We start from the raw sequence: 22,123 nt of genomic DNA, 5'->3' as shown, positions 1-22,123 counted from the left end.
AACATGTGGGGGATTAGCCTTGAATCATTGCATAGTTGCAGAAGATCCAGGACTAACTCCCTCTAAGCACCAAGGGATATTATCTTTCTCAGGGGCCTGCAACCTTAAACACTCAAAAGCCATTTGGACCCTTTCCCACAGAAAACACAGGGAGCCAATAATTTAACAACCGGTGTGGCTGGGCAGGCATAGCCAACTCAACAACACTCACTTTCACACAGTCACCTCCTGCTCTGGAATATGGAGCGAGTCTCCATCCCCCACCATCCCCCTTACCTTCTCAGGCCAGGCGAAGAGTGATGGGGAGGGGAGGGGCCAGCCAGTGGTAGGATCAGCTAACAGGGAAATGCAGCAGAGGCCCAAAAGAGCCGCATGTGGCTCCAGAGCCACAGGTTGCAGACCCCTGATCTATCTGTTCCCAGGGAAGGCAAGAAGTTTGTAGAGATTCCTGTATTATAGGTAGTAGGGCAATAAAGTAACCAACTTGAACTCTTGATGTGTTGATCTAATGCTTAAGCCTGACAGCAACACAAGGCAGAAGGAGTATGAGAAGTCAAAGAAGTACCAGGGCATGAAGGAGAAACTAGACAGGATGTGGAAAGTAAATGCCAAAGTGATCCAGTGGTGGTAGAAACATCCCAGGAACAACATTAGACCAAAAAGAGTCCTGGAGTATGAAGCCAAGAGGAAAAAGTCAACAAAAAGGTACTGACTTCCAACTCTCTTTGGCACAATAGAAGATAACATTACAATCTCAACTTTTTACTTTTACACAATTTCTTTTTCTTTTTCTTTTTTTAATTCTACCCACCCCCCTTCTTTTTTTCTATTGGATTTCGTATTTATTGAACCCTCATTTTCCACAAATGGGGCTTCATTATGAAATACCAATGAATAAATAGCAATCATTAATTATTATTTTGATGTTCTATCATTTCTATAAAATGATATGGATACACAAAACTCAGAAATCCATGTATTTACAGAATTGACTCTCTTTTTCAGAGTTGTTATAAGCTACTCAGAGTGAGATGGGTGATGTAAAAATGTAATTAATAAATGAAACATTTACATTTTTCCAAAATTGACATTCTTCATAAATCCATAGGCATTCTCCCTTCACTATCACATACTGGCTGCACACCTTAGCTGAACCAAAGTACTTTCACAAATTTCCTCTTTTGGCTGTTCGGTTATGTACAAATTCTACCCTGTCCTTTGTGTAGTAGTAATCTTTCTCAAACATGTATGTTTTTGGGGGAGCGGGGAGCAAACCAAGCTCCAAGTATATCCTCAAATACCCTACAATACAATGCTAGCCGTTAGGAAGTAGGTATTCTGTCAGAGAAGGAGAAATGTGCCACAGCTCTGCCAGCTGCATAAGCTTACATTAAACCTAGGGTTACAGAGCTTTTAGATTTTGTCCACTTTGGATTTAAATCTCTGATTAAAGTTTTTTTTTTAATTAGCAACAAGACAGCATTAGTGAGGTTGTCAGTCTGAGGTGGCATAACAAGCAGGAGAATGATAACTTGTAAATACCTAGCTTTCGTAGCACTAATGAGAGATTAAAGGTAATCCTCGACTTACAACCACAATTGAGACCAACATTTCTGTTGCTAAGTGAGAAAGTGGTTAAGCTCAATTTTACCACTTTCCTTGCCACGTTTGTTAAGTGAATCCCTGCAGAGGTTAAATTAGTAACGCTGTTGTTAAGTGAATCTGGCTTCCCCCTTTGACTTTGCTTATCAGAAGGCTGTAAAAGGGGATCACATGACCCAGAACACTGCAACCGTCATAAAAATGAGTCTGTTGCCAAGCATCCGAATTTTGATCACATGACCATGGGGGATCATAAATGTGAAAAAAGGGTCATAACTTGCTTTTTTCAGTGCCATTGTAACTTCGAACAGTCACTAAAAGGAACTGTTGCAAGTTGAGGACTGCTTGTATTGCTATGCGTTCCTGAAGTATGACTTGTCTCTTCTATGGGCACTGTCTTTAAAGCAGCACCTTTGAAAGGTTGACTTTCATCATAGATTAATTCTATGAATTGGAATTAAATTCTACGGAGTGCCATACTTTAGGGAATGTGTTTCTTTTTCTTTTTTAACATTCTCTAAATGTATCTTTGTTGTATACAAACTGTAAACTGCTTTGTTTGTTTTAATGAATTGCTGGCAACCGTTCAGCATGTTTGTGAAACAGTTTAGCAAGATGGGCCAATTAATATACCACTTTAGCTAAATGCGAAAAGGATCCACTGAACTATGTAAACTATTTAAAATGGCTACATAACCCAATAAAAGTGGAAGGATGAAGGAGAGTTAAATGAAGCCAATGATTTAAAAAAAAAAACACTTAAAGATTCATTTAGGGAAATTAAAATATTGTCCAATTTCCAAATTAAAATGTCCAAATCCAAACCAAGAATTGACTATCCTTTCCTGGATTTCCCCAGGAAAGGATCTGATGTTGACCAAGCTGTCTGAGAATTCTGGAAGTTGTAGTCCAATATATCTTAATCCAGATAGCCATTATATCACGCTAGTGGTTGAGGTAGCACATTAAAGGTAGTTTCCTCTCACACAAACGTGCTAGTCATTTCCGGCTCTAGGGGGCGGTGCTCATCTCCATTAAAAAGCCAAAGAGCCAGCGCTGTCCGAAGGCGTCTCTGTGGTCATGTGGCTGGCATGACTAAATGCCGAAGGCGCATGGAACGCTGTTAGGCAGCACATCTTGAGAGTCAAAAATCACCACTCAAAGATTTAAAAAATCCCCCTCTCATTTTTTTCAAGAAACTGCCCAATTTTCCATCAACACCTGTACTAAAAGAACACCTGCAAGTGCTTTCCTCATTGGCCAAGTGGGCAGCAGTGGATGCAAAAGAGAAGGGGGGGAAAGAGCCAGGGAAGAAAACCAACAGTGCTGTCGTCACTCATCCCCACAATACTTAATAACTTTCCTTGAACTTCCCCTTCCTGATTGCATTGCCTCTTCTGAGACCCACCCATTCAGAAATCCTCATTCCTCAGCATCCAACCCCTGCTGGGCTCACTATCACAGGAGTTCTCTCTGCCAAATAAATATTTTTTTGAAGGAAACACATGCACTTTAATTAATAGAAAACCTTTAATTTGAGAAACAACAGAATGGAGAAAGCCATTGCCAACCCAATAAGACCTATGAAAGCACCAAGGAACAGTTGAAAGGGAATGATAGAGAAACAGACCATTAACTTAGAGCAGGCGTTTCCAACCATGTCAACTTTAAGACTTGCGGACTTCAACTCCCAGAATTCCTCAGCCAGCAAAGCTAGCTGAGGAATTCTGGGAGTTGAAGTCCGCAAGTCTTAAAGTTGACATGGTTGGAGACCCCTGACTTACAGGACATCCACAGCTCACTGACAAATTCTGCTTCTTATTTGAAAGTTACGTGAATTTTGCACTCTTTCCTCATTTGATCACTTGCCTCGGAGGCTTGATTAACTTTTTAAAAGCAGAATGGAAAGTTGGTGATGTGACTACATGAACCTCCAAAAAATGAATCACAGGATATAAACCATTTCCCTAAGCATTCGATTTCAAGTGGACGAATGGCTTGCAATGAAATGTTCGAGGGGACAAATGCAGTTTTCTTTTTCTCTCCCACATGAGTTAATAAGATTCAAACAAAACATCCTTCAGCTTGTGCACTTCACATTGTAGACTACATGGATACTATCCATTTCTTATGAAAGCTGAAAAGCTATCAAGGTTTTCACTCTATCCTTGGAGAATATATCACCTCCACTTGATTATCCAGACTTTGAAACACACACTAGTACACCAAGTTCCTATAGATGCTGCTAGCTACATAAAAATATGTACCTATTTTATTTTAAAGCAGCATTTTAAAGAATACAGAGATTGTTATTGGGTAGAAAAGTACAAGCTATAATAGTTGTAGCAGAAGAAAAGGCAGAGCTTGTGGGTGGAGTCAAGAGAGGAATCTGAGAGAGTCAAGAGAGTCAATCTGTTGCCACAAGTGATCCAAGTCCAGCCCGCTTTGAACTGCATTAACTCTCATCTGGTGCCAATTTGGTGCTGACCACTAGTTGAGTACATTGTTCTGTGTAAGTGTGAGCAATAAAGCGTCTTAACTGCTATGTGTGGTCCTGATTCTTTGCACCTGGCAAGTTTTCCCAAAGAAACAATGCAGCCACCATACACTTGGTAGACTTTTAATTAATTACTTACTCTCATTATGTTGCCATTCCAATCCATAGTTTTGCCACAGTGTTTAGACCCAACAAAACATGCATTTCTCTTCACCGACTTCAAGCCATGAGTAATAAAGTTTCTCCTTTATACAAGTCTATAAATATTATTCAGAGTTTGGCTGTGCTTGACCCTGAAATTCTCAAGTATATTCTCAGCCACACCTAAGGATAAAAAGGAAGGGCAGTACCCAACTCTGATGCTTGCTGCAGCTCGTTCTCTACATGCTAAACTATTAACTAACCATTAACTATTAAAATGATGTCTGATCACATCTAATGCATGCAATTTATGAGTAATTCATGGAGCTAAAGAGCAAGTACGAAAGTCAGAAACAAAATCAGTGAAAGATGTTAATGATGACTACAGCTGAAATGCAGTTAATTTTTAAAATATTTGTTGGCTTAAGATCTGTTTCATGTGCACTTTATATTAACATTATTTACAACATGTTCTTACATTATGAATAGGGTGAAAAACCTAATATTATTCTCTACGCTCTTTACGCTAAGCAATGCCTTGGTTCTAAGTCATCCAATATGAGAGCCAGAACAATTCTGGTCTCACTGCTAGACCTGAAGTTATGCTGAAACGGATCTATAAAATCTTTCCAGAAAGTGTACTCCAAATTACAGGCCAACCTCAAGCACTTTGTCTGGAAAGGAAATATTAGCAAGTGCAAGAAGAAATTAAAAACCTAGAGATTGAAGACAGATTTCTTTAACAGTATTCAGTGGGCAACTCCTTTTAAGATAACTGGGAGTATGATTCTCAATCCATGTTCTGCATGTTCCTTTACTACAAACTGCCATAATATTTTTAATAATCTGCTAGTTTTCTACTGTTATGCTGCATCAGTGCTGACAAAAATCACGTTGGAAAGGACTGCTATGAGAACCAGATAATTTAACGTCTCTCAAGTATCTTAGCTGAGATGTTAAGAGTACTAATCCCTCTACTATTTCTTACAAGTTAGGATTCATTCTTTCAGATGTATACATAGCATAGTGTGTTTTACTAGTAGTCCTTGCCCTTACAACTATTCGTTTAATGACTACTGGAAAAAGTAACTTATGACCAGTACTCACATGTATGACCATTATATCAGCACTGCAATCATGTGATCGTAATTCGAGCACTTGGCAACTGGCTCACATGTACAACCAGTTGCAGCACTCTTTGACCATTTGATGGTGATTTGCAACATTTTTTTCTGATTTCCAGCCATAAGCTGGATTTGCTTATCAACCATGTGATTAATTTAACAAGTGCCACAAAAATTGTTGTAAAATCAGGTCCAACTTAACTTACAACCACAACAACTTACAATGGAAATTCCAGTCTCAATTGTGGTTGTAAGTCAAGGACTATCTGTATTTAGAATATTTATGACTTCGCATCTTCCATCAAAATGCTTCATTTATTGAAGGATAAACTTGCTTAGCTGGTTTGGAATAACAGAATAGTTTTATTATTTTCAACAGAAATATATATATATATATATATATATATATATATATATATATATATATATATATATATATACACACACACACAAACTATAAACAGTTTTGTTTCATGCAGGTCTTTTTAGATCAGATGCAATGTACACATATGCCTAGAGTTGCAGACATGCACACAAACACACAACAACAGAAACAAACAGCATGTAGTTCCTTACCATGTGCCACCCAGCCATGTTTACATTGATCACAGGTTCTCAGGTTTATCTTCCCTGGTTGGAAACATTCACATGTGCAATTTACCAATGTGCAGCGTATTGCCTAAAACAAAAACAAAAAAGCGAAACCAACATATATAAAAACGTTACTTGAAGAAGAAGTAACTCTATAATTCGAACAATCGAAGTCCTTTGTATACATTATCTCAAAATGTATAACTCTTTAAATTATTTTTGAGGAAGGCCAAGCGTTGCAAATTTAGGAGTGTCTGAAAAGATTAATGGCATCAAAACAACCGACTTTGAGGCAAGAATAGATCTGTAGATTTCCAAAGTTATGGTTCATCCTTTGACACAATGTACCAGGTCTCAATGTACATGTATTATATTACATTTAATCAATTACAAAGGTACACATAATTAATAACATTCATGTAACATAAAAGCTACACACTATCAGGCCATTTCTCTATTTCAACCTAACCACAGTATTAACATACCCAGAAAACTCTTTTTTCTGGCATGACCACATACTGTTGTATCCATATCTTTCCCAACCCATGCCTGAGGCAATCATAACTTATCCTTGGCCTGTTCCAGAGTTAAGGAGATAGGTACAATCAAATCTACTTCACCAACCACATATCAATGGGAGGACAACTATGTGTAGCAACTATTAGCCATTTTAGGCTGCTGTGGACATAGTGCTCCACTCCTGTATATGGTCTGTATCCTGCACAGCTGTTCTGCTACCCAATCTTCTGGCAACGTAAGGTATCTGGATCTTTCAAACTTGGTTTCCCTCCTGTAACACTAGATCTATAAGCCAATCCCCAGTTTGGAGACCTGGATCTTCTAACCAGCTGTTTGGTGAAGCTTGAAAGAGAATCGCTTCAACAGTTTTACAGGAGAATCACCCTTTGACCCATGCCTGTGAGTGGGTGTTTGGGGTGCTTTTGAGCAAGTGGGTTTACCATTCTTTCAGAAAAAGTGCTAAACCCATGTTTAAGAATTACTTACCAGGTGTGGAGAAATGCAGTACAGTACAGTGGGGAAAGACTCTTGCCGCATTGTGCAACCACTCTCTCCTTGCCTGTTACTTGTTAGCCTACTTTTAAACACAGGTTTACTGCTCTGTCAAAAGAGCATGAAATACATGTTTTAACTAGCCCGGCTTAATGCCTGACAGGCATACAAGTGTATATGCCCTAAAATGAGACAGAGCTTTCAGCTTGTTCCCCCATCTGTCATTTGTTGTTTAGGCTATTTGTAAATGTGGGTATCATATTATTCTGAAAAAACAACAACATCTGTGTTCAAAAGGAGCCTCAAAGTGAGGTTCACATCCTTTCAGAAGAATGGTAACCTATGCTTAAATATACCTCTCAAATAACTGTCAGGCTCTGAGGGGGCTGTAGTAACCATCAGCTGAGAGAGGAAGCAGGCTTCATTATTTACTGGGTTTCTATTCCTGTAGAAGATTAGAATGGAAAATACTACATGGAAAATGTAGGTTGGTTGGGTTGGCTTTCAAGTCTCCTGAACTGGAGATCTGGTAATTTTGACCAGACTACCCATCTTTCTTTGTCTCTCTAGAGGTCTCCAAACTTGTCAACTTTAAGACTTGTGGACTTCAACTCCCAGAATTCTCCAGCCAGCTATGCTGACTGGAGAATTCTAGGAGTTGAAGTCCACAAGTCTTAAAGTTGACAAGTTTGGGGACCCCTGGCTTAGCTGTGGTTCATAGAATCCAGAACTTGCCACATAAAAATAAATCTCCCTAATTTCTTTTGTCCTCTCCTGGTCTGGGACCAAGCTTTCAGAACCTTGTCCTGAAGTTGGAGACATAGATTTTGACAGATGTCTGAACTGCCAGTCTAGAAATCTCTAAAAACTAACTTCCCATTGTCAGATGATTTTGGGGGAGGGAGCAGAGAAGCAAAAATAGGAGAATCTATTGCTGTCTTTAAAATTGTTAATCTTATGGACTGTTCCACTTGGTATTTAATCTTCTGGCAGAACAGAACTCAGAAATGGAAGAAACCAATGTCAGGAAAAGCCCTCAAAACCCTTCCATGCATTTTAGAATAGGCTTGATATGTTTCATGGCTGCAACTATTACATCAAATATTAATTCTGGAGGATTCCCAATTTTTCAGAGGAAATTTTATAGAAACCCAATAGAAACACTGAGGCTGAAGAATCTTAATGTTAACACCATGTATGTTCCAATGGATCTTTGCCATCAAACGTAAACACAACAAGCATTTTTTATTCTTTAAGTATATATTGAAGAATAGTTCAACTTCCCATTTCTCTAATTTTTGTGTAATAATACAAGGACAAACTTTAACATAAAATGGCCTGATGTTTGCTTTTATAAAAATGTCCTGCAAGGAGTTGTCATAAAGAGCAAAATTATCTCTGAGCTACTCCAGGATGTAGGATGCATTAAGTCATGTAGCCATGGAAATAAAAACAATTTATTGTGGAGACCCAACATCCACATTTGGATTTTAAATATAGGACAAATATGTATATGTTGCACATTTTTGCTTGTTAGTTTACCAAATACCTAAAGGATTTTTAAAAAGTCAGTTATATCTTCGTGTTGTAGCATGTCATACTGCTTAAAACTAAGGTTGAAGTAGGTGCTGAAGGATACCTAAATATAGAGCAATGATCTCTCTAACCTCCATCTTATTCTATCTAAATCCCTCATGTTTCTTTTCCGAAGACTTATCTAATCATATACAACTTAACCATCAGGATTTCATTTGGCCAATACGTTCCTAAGCTCTTGAAGACTCTAGAACGGGGGTGTCCAACTTGCAGACCACAGGCCAGATGCATCATATGCTTGCCATACCCACGCCCGGTTTAGCGAAGGGGAAAAAAAGTCACAATAGTCACATGATGCCGCTGTGACGACACAAGTTTGACACTTCTGCTCTAGAAAGTGCTGAGACTTGAGAAAGAGTGGAGAGAAGAGCGACGAAGATGATTAGGGGACTATATGAAGAATGGTTGCAGGAATTGGATATGTCTGGTTTAATGAAGAGAAGAACTAGGGAGTGATGTGATAGCAGTGTTCAATATTTAAAGGGCTGCTACCAAGAAAAGAAGTTCAACCTATTCTCCAAAGCTCCTGAAGGCAGGACAAGAAGCAATGGATGGAAACTAATCAAGGGAAGAACCAACCTAGAAATAAGGAGAAATTGCCTAACCGTTAAATTTCAGTGGAACAACTTGCCTCCAGAAATTGTGAATGCTCCAACACTGGAAGTTTTGAAGAAGAAATTGGACAACCATTTGTCTGAAATGGTATAATAGGTTTTCCAGCTTGAGAAGGGGGTTGGATTAGAAAACCTCTAACTCTGTTATTTTATTATTCTAAGCAAATATAATACTGGAGGTATTGAACAAAACTGATTCAGGAGACCTGTGTCTGTTTCAATTTGCCTCTATCACTGTTTTATTTTACAAAGTATAAAAGTTCACTTTTTGACAGATTAAAAGAATTTTTTTAAAATATGCCCCCTACTTAAAAGTACATAGGTAAGATTGAAATACATCTGATAGGAACAAGACATTGCTTCAGAGAGAAAAGTTGTGTAATTTAAAAATATATGAAGCAAATACATAAATAATAACCAAGACATTATTTTAGGCCAAGATCTCACTTTTTAAAAAAGAATATCGAAGATGACCTGGGCCCTTTAAAGACTAGTAGTAAAACTATGGTATGCATTTAGGCACACAGATTTTTGAAATGAAGGAAATTAAATTCAACATTCACGCACATTAACACTGTACTCTAAGTACTAAAAATGCCAGGAAATAATCATTCTGCCAATTTGAATACAACCATTTATTATAGGAGGGTCAAAGGGAGGGAGAGGGAAGGAGCTTTTTATCTGCAGTAATATGTGAAATTCCTGAATGATGCTTTTTTTAAAAAAAATCGCAAAACTCTATAGGAATAATCATTGTTTCAGACTAGTGCTTCAGGATGCAATCAAATGCACATTCGGGGCATATCCACACTTAATGTTTAAGCAGCCACTGTCCTGGGCTTATGCCAGTTTAATATACCAGCCTAAGAAAATTGTATCCGAACTGAAACATCCAGCAAAAGATTGCAGGGTATTCGGTTCAAACAACACACTACATTTTCCCATTGAAAATTCCCTATTGTTGTTCCATCCACCCATTTCTGTCCAAGCTAGCAAGTGCCAGTGGCCTTCCTTTCTATGGGCAGATCCTCTTGGACATTTGTACAAGTAGCCCTTGACTTACAACTACAATTGGGCCCAAAATTTCTGTTGCTAAGTGAGACATTTGTTCAACTTTTCTTAACACGGTTGTTAAATTAGTAACACGGGTTGTTGAATGAATCTGGATTCCCCACTGACTTTGCTGATCGGAATTTCGCAAAAGGTGATCACATGACCCAACCATCATAAACGTGAGTGAGTTACCAAGCAGCTGAATTTTGACCATGGGGAAGCTGCAGTTGGAAAGCTGCAGTGCTTGTAAGCATGAAAAACAATCCTAGAGTCATTATTTTTCAGTGCCGTTGTAACTTCAAATGGTCTCTAAATGAACTGTTGTAAGTCATGGATCGCCTGTCCTTTTACATGTGTGCCTACATCTATACATGTATTTGTATGTGTGGTACATCTGTCACCCACACAAAAAAGTTAAACTGAATTTATACATACAGAATTAATGTTTCAGAATTTGCATACAAGTGGGCACAACTTCAGGGTTGTCCCCACCCCCTTTCTTATTGCCCAATACTCTCTAATATATTTTGGAGATAACTTTATCGTGAGTTCTGTAATAGCACAATGGGTATAAATCTTCTTTGAAAATAGAAGAGTTTTGACTCTTCTATTGATCCAGACAGCCCTTTGGATTGTTTGAGAGCTAGGAGTGAAATTCTTCTTATCTCAAGTGACTGGTAAAACAATAAAACATCTTCTGTTGAAAAGTAGCACAAGGAAAATAATAGAATAGAATACAATAGAATACTTTACTGGCCAAGTGTGATTAGACACACAAGGAATTTGTCTTGGTGCACATGCTCTCAGTATACATAAACGAAAAGATGCATTCGTCAAGAATCATAACGTACAACACTTAATGATAGTCATAAGGCACAATAAGCAATCAAATCATACTAGGAAACAGGCAATATAAATGGTAAGGATACAAGCGACAAAGTTACAGTCATACAACTCACAAGTGGGAGGGGATGGGTGATAAGGAGTGATGAGAAGATTAATAGCAATAGTAGTGCAGACTTTGTAATAGTTGAACAGTGTTGAGGGAATTATTTGTTTAGCAGAGTGGTGGCTTTCGGGGAAAAAACTGTTCTTGTGTCTAATTGTTCTGGTGTGCAGTGCTCTATAGTGTCATTTTAAGGGAAGGAGTTGAAACAGTTTATGTCCGGGATGTGAGGGGTCTGTAAATATTTTCACAGCCCTCTTTTTGACTTGTGCAGTAAGCATTTCACCAAGGCAGCCGTCGTCGGCGCCATCTTGGATATCCAAGTAGGAATCAGGGTGAAAGAGGAAGAAAAAAAAATGGGTGAGGAGAAGAGGAAGGAAGCAAGGAAAAAAAACAAAGAAAAGGTTTCTACTGGAGTTTGAACCAGATATCTTCTACTTACAAATGTTGTAAACATTGTACTACTAGAGCATTCATGGTAAAAGGCATTAGAGAACACGATAAATATTTACCCAGTTGAAGAGGTTCTCCTGACTCTATGAAGCAACCAATGAACTGGACTCTTCTTGCAAAAGGCACACCATGTAAAACAGACAAGCACCTGGAGCAGTGGGTATGCTACCAGTTCAGACCGGTTTGGCCGAATGGGTAGTAAAAAAAAAAGGCGATGATCAGCTGAGAGGAGGAAAAAAATCCTCCAAGCATCAGCTGAGAGGAAAAAGAAGAGAAAAGCATAGTATCGGCCCTCCCACCCACCTCTGCGCTTTTCTCTTCTTTATCCTCTCAGCTGATTGGCGCTGCAGGTTAGCTGGTGTGGGGAAAGTGGGGCGTTGGCCTTAGGCAAAGCACACCCACCAAGCTACGCCCACTGACCTGGTGGTAAAACAATTTGAATCCCACCACTGGCCTGGAGGCAACTGAACATCACTACCCATGAATTGTTGAGAGACATTTATTTATTTATTTTTATCTTTTGTTTCTTTATTTATTTATTTGGTTTGTCAATTGCTTACAAGATAGTAAGTATAAGTAAAAATATAGTTATGAATACATGGATTTCTTAACACGGTTAAGAAAAATAAAAATAAAAGAAACAATAGGACAGGGATGGTAGGCACGTTGGTGCGCTTATGCACACCCCTTACATTATTTAGGGTCACCAATCAACAACTGGGTGGCCATGAAATATCTTGAAAAAAGACTTATCTGTTTAGATTTAGAATGCAGTGTAAGAACTCTCCTGCTAGGAAGTGAGGATGTTCTGTAGTGTATTGTAGCATGTTCAGTTTGATACATGTAAAGCAAAAATTTTAGCATGAACTTTGAGATTTTTATTGCGGGAGATCAGGGGAAACCTAGAAAATTTCAGAAATCAAGGAATATCAATATCGTAAGCAGATGAGTAACATTTCAAGGTTCCATAGTGAAATTTGAGACTTATTCAAATTTCTACAGAATCTGTTATATGAATTACAACTATGTCAATTTGAAATCAATTTAATAAAATGTTGGTAAAGTTTCTCATGTTTTTCAAGTAAGCATTGTGCATTCTTGTTTCTAATCTAATCTAATGCATGACATTCTTGCATGTCAAATACACTAGAATTATGTGCTTTTCACCTATAAAATGCTATGACTTTGTTGTTATGACCTTCAATAAAATTTTAGGGAAGGGATTTGGGAGGGCAAGAAAAGACTTTGGAAGGGGAGTGGAAAATATGCCCTAATTGTTATCTCTCCTGCCATCCACAAATAGTTGCTGTCTTGTTTTTGGCAAAAAGATAATTGGGCAGTGCAAATAAGCTCTTACCTAGCAGACAAATCATACGGAATATGAAGAGGGGATGAATATGCAAGAAATCAGACCATTTCCCAGGAAAAATTGCCAGGGTGTGAGCCATCTCTTTAGCTAACATCGAGAAAGAAATGTCACTTTGTTTTTCAAACTGCATCTCTCTGACTAAATTGGCGTGCACCCCATGTAAGAGGAAGAGAGGTGAACTTTCAAGAACTTAACTTGGAAAATACAATCGCCTGTGGCGGGAAGGGTGTATTGTGTGGAAAAACACCGTTCTTCTTCGTGCAGAATACTTCACACAACCTTTTGACTCTTGCCCTTAGTCAGCCAAAGCTATCTAATGAATCAAGAATCTCTCTCTCTCTCTCTCTCTCCCTCCGTCCCTCCCTTCCTCCCCCCCCTCTACAAGTAGAACGGGGATTATTTCTAAAAGAATTAACATAAACCATGCTTTATAAATTATTTTCTTTGCTCACTGGTCTCTAATAAAAATCTTCTTATCTCTTCCATTGCTTCTTGAAAGTGTCTTCTACCTTTTTCTCTACAGCTGTTGCTTTATATTATATTCTAAAAGGACCCTGTTGAAAGGGAGGGAGGGGGTTGAATCTTGCTCTATTGCACTTGACATTTAAGTGTTCCAACCAATGACAACTGACCAATTGTTCATTAGTGAGGTTGTAAAACACTGTTGTACCTATCAATGATTAAAGGGATTAGAAATATGAAATATAAGAGCGCCCACAAAACTGCTGAATAGGCAAGAATAATATATGTGACTGTGGGTTAGAAGATGAAGGGGGTGGGAGAATCTACCAAAAGGTCCTTCTGTGTGTTCAATACATTATTGACTCAGTAATATATCAGATCTCTCCTAGTCAGTAATGGTGTCTTTCTCTAATATGTTCATTAATTAATGAACTCAGTAATTAATTGTACTGCAAAATGGCAAGAAAAAAAGTGGAGCTTTTCTTTTTTTGCTAACAAATCCTTTTTCCTTCACATTTTATTTTTTCCCCCCATATTTTTAACAGATTGCTGTTGTTTAAAGGGATGCATCAGCCGTGGCCCAGTGAATTGCTATAGAAATTCTATTAAAGCTTAAATGTGTGTGTGTGTTTGTTTGTTTTTTACAAATCTCAATTTCCCTTCCTTCTTATTCTAAAAATTATAAAGAAACCACAAGGTTGATTGTGAACATCCAAATCGAATATTATGGTCTGAATATTCCATTATATTTGGGCACAGTATTGTTGCGTATTTTCACAGCAAATCAATAGACTTGAAAGTATTTTAAACACCTGGATCATTTATTCAACAACAACGATATTTGAGGACACTTCAATCTTAATGTTACATGTAATACTTGATTTATAACCACAACTGGGATCAGAATTTGGGTTGGTAAGTGATATGTTCATTAAATGATTCATCATGTGATTACAATCACTGTTACAACCATTTTAATCTGGTTGTTAGAAAATCATGCCGTTAAGTGAATTACACAGTTGTTAAACGAATACAGCTTCACATAATTGATTGTGTTTGGAAACTGGCTGGGAAGGGACAAAAATCATGATGATCTAGCCTCAAGAAGTTGCAGCCTTCATAAATAGGAGTCCATTGCCACAGAGTCTGAACCACAGTCATGTGACTGCTGGGATGGGTCACTTTTTTCAGGACCGTTGTGACTTCGAACTGTCACTAAATGAACTGTTGTAAGTTGAGGACTACCTGTATTCCTGGACATGCTTTCCGACATGTTCTGGCATGTCTCCATTTTTCATTGTGGCATTTGAGAATGAGTACTGACTCAAGAATGGGTCTTTCTTTCATTAAGAATCTCATGATCGAATTCTTACGTGTGTATGAAAATAATTTGGATTTGCTAATGTTATAAGTAATGTTACTATGGAACTACATAACTGTACGATGAAAACAATATTGACAACTACCAAATTTTATCTAATTTTTCAAAATAAAACAAGTCAAATAATGTTATGTCAATTGAAGGTTATGCAAATAGTAGCTACTACCAAGAGTGTAATTGCTCTCTCTGCGTAAGAATTTATGATCATGTAATCTGCCATCTAGATAGTGATTAGATACACTAAGCAGAATACAATATATATTTAACAGGTCTAGAACATGTTACTGATTTTATGTTTGTAATCAATAGGATATGCCATGGAATAAACTGAATTAATACTAGTAAATAAATAAATAAAATGAATAATTTGTTAAAAAATTCACACATTCACCAAATGCCATCTTCTTCATGGAAAGCTTTATGTGTATTTTTAGAGATAAGCAACTATAACTCAACTGATTTATACTATACATACTTATATTGATTGATACAAACTATACTTATATATAGTTTAAAAATCCAAGTGAAAAATAAACTTGCTGAGAATCTAAATTCCAAAGGAGTTTATTCTGCATAGCTTTCTCAATGGTGGCATCCATCTGGTAGATGAATTTGACATTCCATGTAAAAACTACATCTCCCTAACTCATTTCCCTAAAGTAATAAAATATTGATTTTAAGAAAGATCATTTAGGCATGTTACTTTTTTTTAGATCATCCTCCTTTGGTTAGTGCTACTTTAATATAAATATATCTCAAGCTTTTAAAGAGCTAAAAAAGAGGAGAAGTGTTAAAATTCACAAGGTAAGTTTGAAATGTATAGAGCAGAGATGTCAAACTCAAGGCTCATGGGTCGGATCTGGCCCAAGGTGTGCTTAGATCTGGCCCACGGGGGGTCACCCTGGAAACAGTGAAGGACTGGCCCCTAGTGCCTCTGCCAGCAAAAATGGAGCTCTAAAGGACCGCATGTGGGGCCCCCCCAAGCTCCATTTTCTCTGGCAGAGGGCTACAGGAGCTGCTGTGGCCAAAAACAGATGTTGAGCTGGCCACACATACCCTGGCCATCTGAGGTCAAACACAACCCTAATGTGGTTTTCAATGAAATCAAGTTTGACACCCCTGGTATAGAGGGTTTTTTTTTAAAGAACTGAAAATGATTAGATTACAATTGTACATCCAGATTACACTGCACAATTGTAGAAACAAGTAAAGGCTAGTGACAACAAAGAGATGAGTCTCATGACATGACACACACTTCAAGCTAATTTTGAGTGGATCAGCTGTCTAAATGTATGTTCCAAAATATATTCAAAGGGGGGAAAACAGTGTGTCTGTGATAGTCAGAGACAACATCAAATGTGAACAAATTTTTAAATACACCTGAACATAATATACCTGAACATAAATCTGGATCATCGTCTAGATGATTTAGACACAGAAAACAAATTTGAAAATATTCTGAATTGTTACTGTATTAAAAGAGAGCTGTCAAATAAATTGAGAACATTACGTTATTTCTATCTAGTGGCATAATACTAAAATTTACTAGAGATATAAATTTCACTTGAAGAACAAATCGGCATAAATGCAAAACCTCTTCAGATGTTAGAAAGGCAAAACAAATACTGTAAGTGTTCAAGGAGTTATTACAGTAGAGATGTAGGAAGGGGATCGAAATGAAATCTTAGCTAAGATGCCCTGGAAACATTTAACTCTGCCAACTAAATAATCCACAGGTAGTTGGAACATCAAGTACTTTTTCTACATGGCAACCAGACATAGTATTTCTTGCACTTCCATTAAGATTATAAATGCCTTGAAGGAACCTTTATAATAGCATTTAAGATGTTCTAACTCCATTCAGATTCAACTTCAGGCAAAACGTATCATGGAGTCACTTTTCTTTTAAAACCCTATTTCTACTAAAATTGTACTTAAAGAGAAGAAATCATCCTAAAAATAAAGCACTTGATTTTATTGAGCACCAATATTTCCAGCACCGTTTCTTAGCTATTTCCTCTTTATGCCTGCCTCTGGGTCTAATTCAAGGATATAAAAATGTTGCCTGATATCATATTACAATATGTTAGCATTAATGGTATGGTCTCTTTTCAATAACAGGGGCTGGATGTATGTGGCGGCCTGAGAACCTATGAATCAGTCCTGTATTAATTGATTAAAATGCTAGTGCTGACAGAGAAAAGAATTGATGAATTGATACTGCGGTTGATGAAATTACTCTTGTTTTTACAACAGTTGGGGTGGGGGGGGGAGAAGAAAAATTGATTAGCTGAACCTGGTATTAATTGTTTGAAATGCAGCCGATAATAATGGAATCTTGTAACTGGAGATTACATGAAGGTCATCTCCTGCCATTCAGCCGCTCAATTTTAAGGCAGGTCAGCATCCCAGAGAAACATGGGTTCCTGCAGATAAAATTGTGATAGGTTCGTTCACTCCTGTATGCATTAATGACAGCAGTGGGTAAAATCAAGGGAAATGCAACCTTGGAAAAGTTTGTGTAGAGGGTGAAAATGATTCTTTTTCTCTATTCTATTTTTCTCTGTGTTGGCAGATCAGACGACAAGAAAACACTCCTTTTAAACTCAACAGCTCACAAAGTAGGCTGTTTGGTACGCAAAGTCAAAAACTACACGTAACTCAGACTTCATCGTTTAAAACAAAGACCAGTGCAATACAAAGCCCTGCAGAGCAGTTCGAAACAGAGCAGCGTAGCACTACCATTAAAGAAGGAATAATTCACTTATGGAAATGTTCAGGAATGGATTGCAGATATTTCTGTAATATATCTTCCTCATAAAATTAATACTTTACAGACCTGTTGAAACATTAAAAATTTGGTTAAAAATTTGATGAAATTGGATAAGTTAAACTAATATCTAATGTTAAACCTAGCAATAACATATTAGGCAACAATCTAATTTTAACATTATAGCTGTCATATAGAATAGACATGCACATTTCTATAGACAGATGCTCTTTTGAAGCATCATTCAGTCTTATCTACATAGGAGATAGGACATTCAGAAGTAGTGTCCAGCTTTGCTTCTAGTGTTAGATAGATGCTTTTCTTTTTGGGTAAGGGCATTGGACAAGAAGTTGATGGATGTTTTGACTCTCTAACAACAGTAGAAGCTGTTACAATTGTGGTGTTAAGCAGTGATGGGATTCAAAAAATGTTACTACCGGTTCTGTGGGTGTGGCTTGGTGGGCGTGGGGGAGAAGGATACTGTAAAATCTCCAGTCAGAGATGGCATTTGCCGGTTCTCCGAACTACTCAAAGTTTCCGCTACCGGTTCTCCAGAACTGGTCAGAACCTGCTGAATACCACCTCTGGTGTTCAGAAAAAAACCAGGAAGCCTAACTATAACAACTATGATAGTAAATGTGTGAATGAAGACAGAAAGGGGTTTTGTCACACACAAAAAAAGTTTGGTGAGAAGTCTTGGCATGTTTTTGAATCTCTGGCACAAAGTGAATTGGCTGGTAGAAATCTCTCTTTTTTATGATGAAAATTATCAACTGCATAATGCGAATTCCCATAAAGGAAGGGAAACTTGTATGCAAGCCTTAGGCGCAGAAGCCAAGTAGGTGACTTTGGGCCAGACATTTTCTCTCGGTGCTAAGAAGAAAGTAACAGGAAACTACTTACGAAGCAGATGTGTAGAAAATTGTCTAGAATTGTCCACGTAGTTTCCAGGACTCAAAACTGGAAACTATGTAAGTGACAAAAGTGCTTTTTCGGGAGGCAACTGGACTTTCTTGCTTTTTCTTTGAAGACATTTTGCTTCTCATTCAAGAAGCTTCTTCAGCTCTGAGCCCAGTTCCCTCCTGAAAAAGCACCTTTGGGACAACCATGACTTGGATGACTGAGAATCTCTGCAGACCTTTATGTAAGTACACTAAACAACAGTACTTTATCAACATATATATAACCTACTGCATTTAGTATATTTTGAACCACTAGCTGGAAATGTGGGGAGAAGAATTTTTTTCTAAATTTGTCAATCAAGGATAAATACAATATGGTATCTGTACTGAAACTTCAGCTACAAAATTGACGCAAAGAGAACTGCAAAATGATACAATAGTTCTCCTTTGATACAATAGTTTTCTTGCTTGTCCTATCTTATTACATCATTATAAGCCTATTATGTCTGCTAATGTATTGATTACTAAAACCGGCATGCTCAGTTTCTGTTTTCATATGGCTTAAGAAGTTGTTTTATTCAGGTTTACATGCATCATAAAAGTGATGGACCGACTCAGGAAATAGTCTCACCTGGGAGCATATTGCCTATGGAGAAGCCGCTATTTTCATCTGGATTTTTTTTAATATAACAATGTTAATATCTAAAAGGAATTAAGGGCTCTTAATTACTTAATTACTATTAAGAAAATAGTATATTGCCACTTGTCACTCAGTCAAGCAAAATAGTTTTATTTTTATTTATTTAAGAAAGAAAGAAAGAAAGAAAGAGAAAGAAAGAAAGAAAGAAAGAAAGAAAGAGGAAGGGAAGGGAAGGAAGGAAGGAAGGAAGGAAGGAAGGAAGGAATATTCACCATTCAAATAATAAGTAAATAGTAATTTCCTCTATTTTGCCAGTGCAAAAGACTAGGCCTGCACATAAAGGAGTCAGTTAAGCAGATTTATTGCTAAAGGCCTATGCACAGAAATCTTCTCAACTAATGGACAGCACCTGGTTAGACTTAGATAAGGATCAATGGCATTCAAGGCAGATTGGTCTTAGGTTTTCTTGTGGCTATGGAGGGATTCTAGGTTAATCTCTCTTTTCACTCCATCCCCACAGGGTCGTTCCACAATTCTGTAAAGTTCTGCCTATAATTCTGAAAAGTTCTCTTAAACCCATTTGTAAATAAAAAAATTCTGTTTTAGATAAACCACATTGCAATTATGCAGGTATCTGGATGAACAGAACTATCGTTTCATTAAGCTTCAGTTCAAAAATTCAAGAATACATTCATGAATATAACACAACTTGCAGATCTCTGGGAAGAATGCAAAGTACTTCCTACTAATGATATCTATAATGTGAAAACATTGACAAATATGTTTGATAATGGAATTACAGCATGTGAATATTTTAAATAACTGCATGAACAAATTTATTCAAAGATTTGAGCAAGTTTGTAAAGACTCACTTTTCTTTGGAACACATTCCTTTAAAATAAAAAGCACCACCCTGGTTTTGGTGGTTTCCAAATAAAAGAGATCTTTCCCTTTGCATTACAATATTGCTGAGTGCTCTTGAATCTTTCCTATGTCCTTCACACCCTGTATCAGTCAGATGTAGCTTTTGAGTGGTTCAGTGAATCTTAGCATTGTATCACCAGTTTTTATATCACAATACATTAGCATTATTTCCAGCTTGTATTTATTTTCCCTAATACAATTTGAAAGGTGCTAATATCATTATATTTCTCTATGGCATTCAAGAAAACAGTATTAATGTGGTATGATGACAAGAATATCAACAAGATATAATATTATTTGCAGGCAACAAATGTTCTCTTTAAGCAAACCACAATGCCCAAAAGGTTTTGAAAAGCTACTCACAACTATTCTTTAGGAAACCTAAGAATGAAACACATACTAGAAAAAAATTGTTTTTAAACTATTATATTGTACTATAAAAATAAGCTTGCTTTCATAAAATATTTTTATTTATGAAAAAGTCTGCTTTTATTCTTCAAGGAATGTTCTATAAAAGATAAAATGCAATGATCTAGAAAATCTATATTGAAAGAATCAGAAGGGGTCAGGTTTTTTGCAGAAATGCTAGGTACATACATTTTACCAATAGAAAATAATATTTTCAGGGTTGAATTGTGGGGTCCTAAGTGCTCTCTGAGCATGGTGGTTTTCTTGCAGATGTTTCATTACTAAACTAGGTAACATGATCAGTGCACCAAGTTTAGAGATCTCCAAGATGCACTGATGATGTTACTTACTTTGGTAATGAAACATCTGCAAGGAAGCACATACATTTTATTATATTAAAATATACCATTGTCAAAGACAAGATTTTTAGGTAGATTTACTGAATTGAAGATGTTTCACTGAACATTCAGAAATTCATACACATTCCCCCATGGCATATTTACAGAAGGAATACTTCATTCTCCCTAAATACATAACAAGAAATATTGAAATAAAAATGTGCTTGGCCAAATGTAATTTACTGCATGCATACCCAATCCATAACTGATATACCTCTTTGCTTATCAACTACCTATATTCCTTTCTAATTCCCAAGTGTCCATAGAACCAGAATAATCAGAAGAGCAACTCTCTTATTTCTGACTGATGCTTATTTCTATATTGCATTACTTCTAACTTCTAAGCAAGAGTCCTCAACATTTCTTTCAAATTAGTCTGCGAAATAGTCTGCCTATTGAATTGATCTGCTGGCCTCCAGGCACTGAAAAAGCCATAGGAAAAATACTTAGGTAGCCAAACTACCCAATGCATTCCAATGGGTGAAATGCAAGTAATATGTATTTGTCAATTGAAACTGTCTGTAGTATTCTGTGCTTTCTGGATTAAAGAACACAGCATAACTCTAGATTGTTGTTTCTTTTTTAAAGCTGCTTCTCCTGATATGCCAAACAAAGAGGAAAGCTTCCATATTTCCATACTTTTTTCATCATGAATACTTTGTCTTAGTGCACTTCCCCTTGTGAAATCCGTGTCAGCTGTGTGTCAGGACCCAAACTGGTTTATTTCTGCAGGACATCTGGATTCTGAACTTAGTATTAACTTTAAACATTGTGGCTCTTTGGAGTTTGCAATGATCTATTTCCATTTGCAGGAAATCTTGTTTCTCCCCACTTCTAAGCTAGGGACATGAGCTCCTCCTCCTGCCTGTGTTTTAGAGGAATGTGATTTAATGTGTTTACTACCACACAAATACACACAAGAAGAACATGCTTGGCAGAATGGATGGACATCCCTTTCCATAGAGACTAGAACTGGGAAAATTTGGGCTTTGTAGGACTGTTGGTAACTTGTGAGGTTACGAAGAAACGGGATTTGCTTCCTATTCCTACCACTGCAAAGTTGACAGGGGAGAAGGTCTCGTTTTATCTAAAACTTGTTTCCTGAAAAATCAGAGAATGCAAATGATGGTGATGTGGAAATTCCCTACCCTTCCTTAAGGACTGTAGGATAAAACTTTAAGACCCTTTTAACATTTATTCTTCCAGGAAGAGGGTGCTTTTTCCAGCATCCTAAATCTTTT

General features: G+C 37.2%; 1 protein-coding gene across 3 annotated transcripts in view; it reads right to left on the bottom strand.

The window, feature by feature from the left end:
* BNC2 (basonuclin zinc finger protein 2) overlaps positions 1 to 22,123 on the bottom strand; it is a 431,708-nt gene that overhangs the window by 143,548 nt on the left and 266,037 nt on the right. For all 3 annotated transcript variants that reach the window (XM_087926592.1, XM_087926593.1, XM_026718392.2), the window contains one exon: positions 5,941 to 6,043. In XM_087926592.1, coding sequence (XP_087782718.1) covers positions 5,941 to 6,043 — 103 coding nt within the window. The remainder of the gene's footprint in view (positions 1 to 5,940; positions 6,044 to 22,123) is intronic.

This window comes from Pseudonaja textilis, chromosome 2 (assembly GCF_049901715.1).
Source record: "Pseudonaja textilis isolate UNSWEBS1 chromosome 2, rPseTex1.2, whole genome shotgun sequence".
Lineage (NCBI taxonomy): Eukaryota > Metazoa > Chordata > Lepidosauria > Squamata > Elapidae > Pseudonaja > Pseudonaja textilis.
This window is presented reverse-complemented; position numbering and strand designations above follow the sequence as displayed.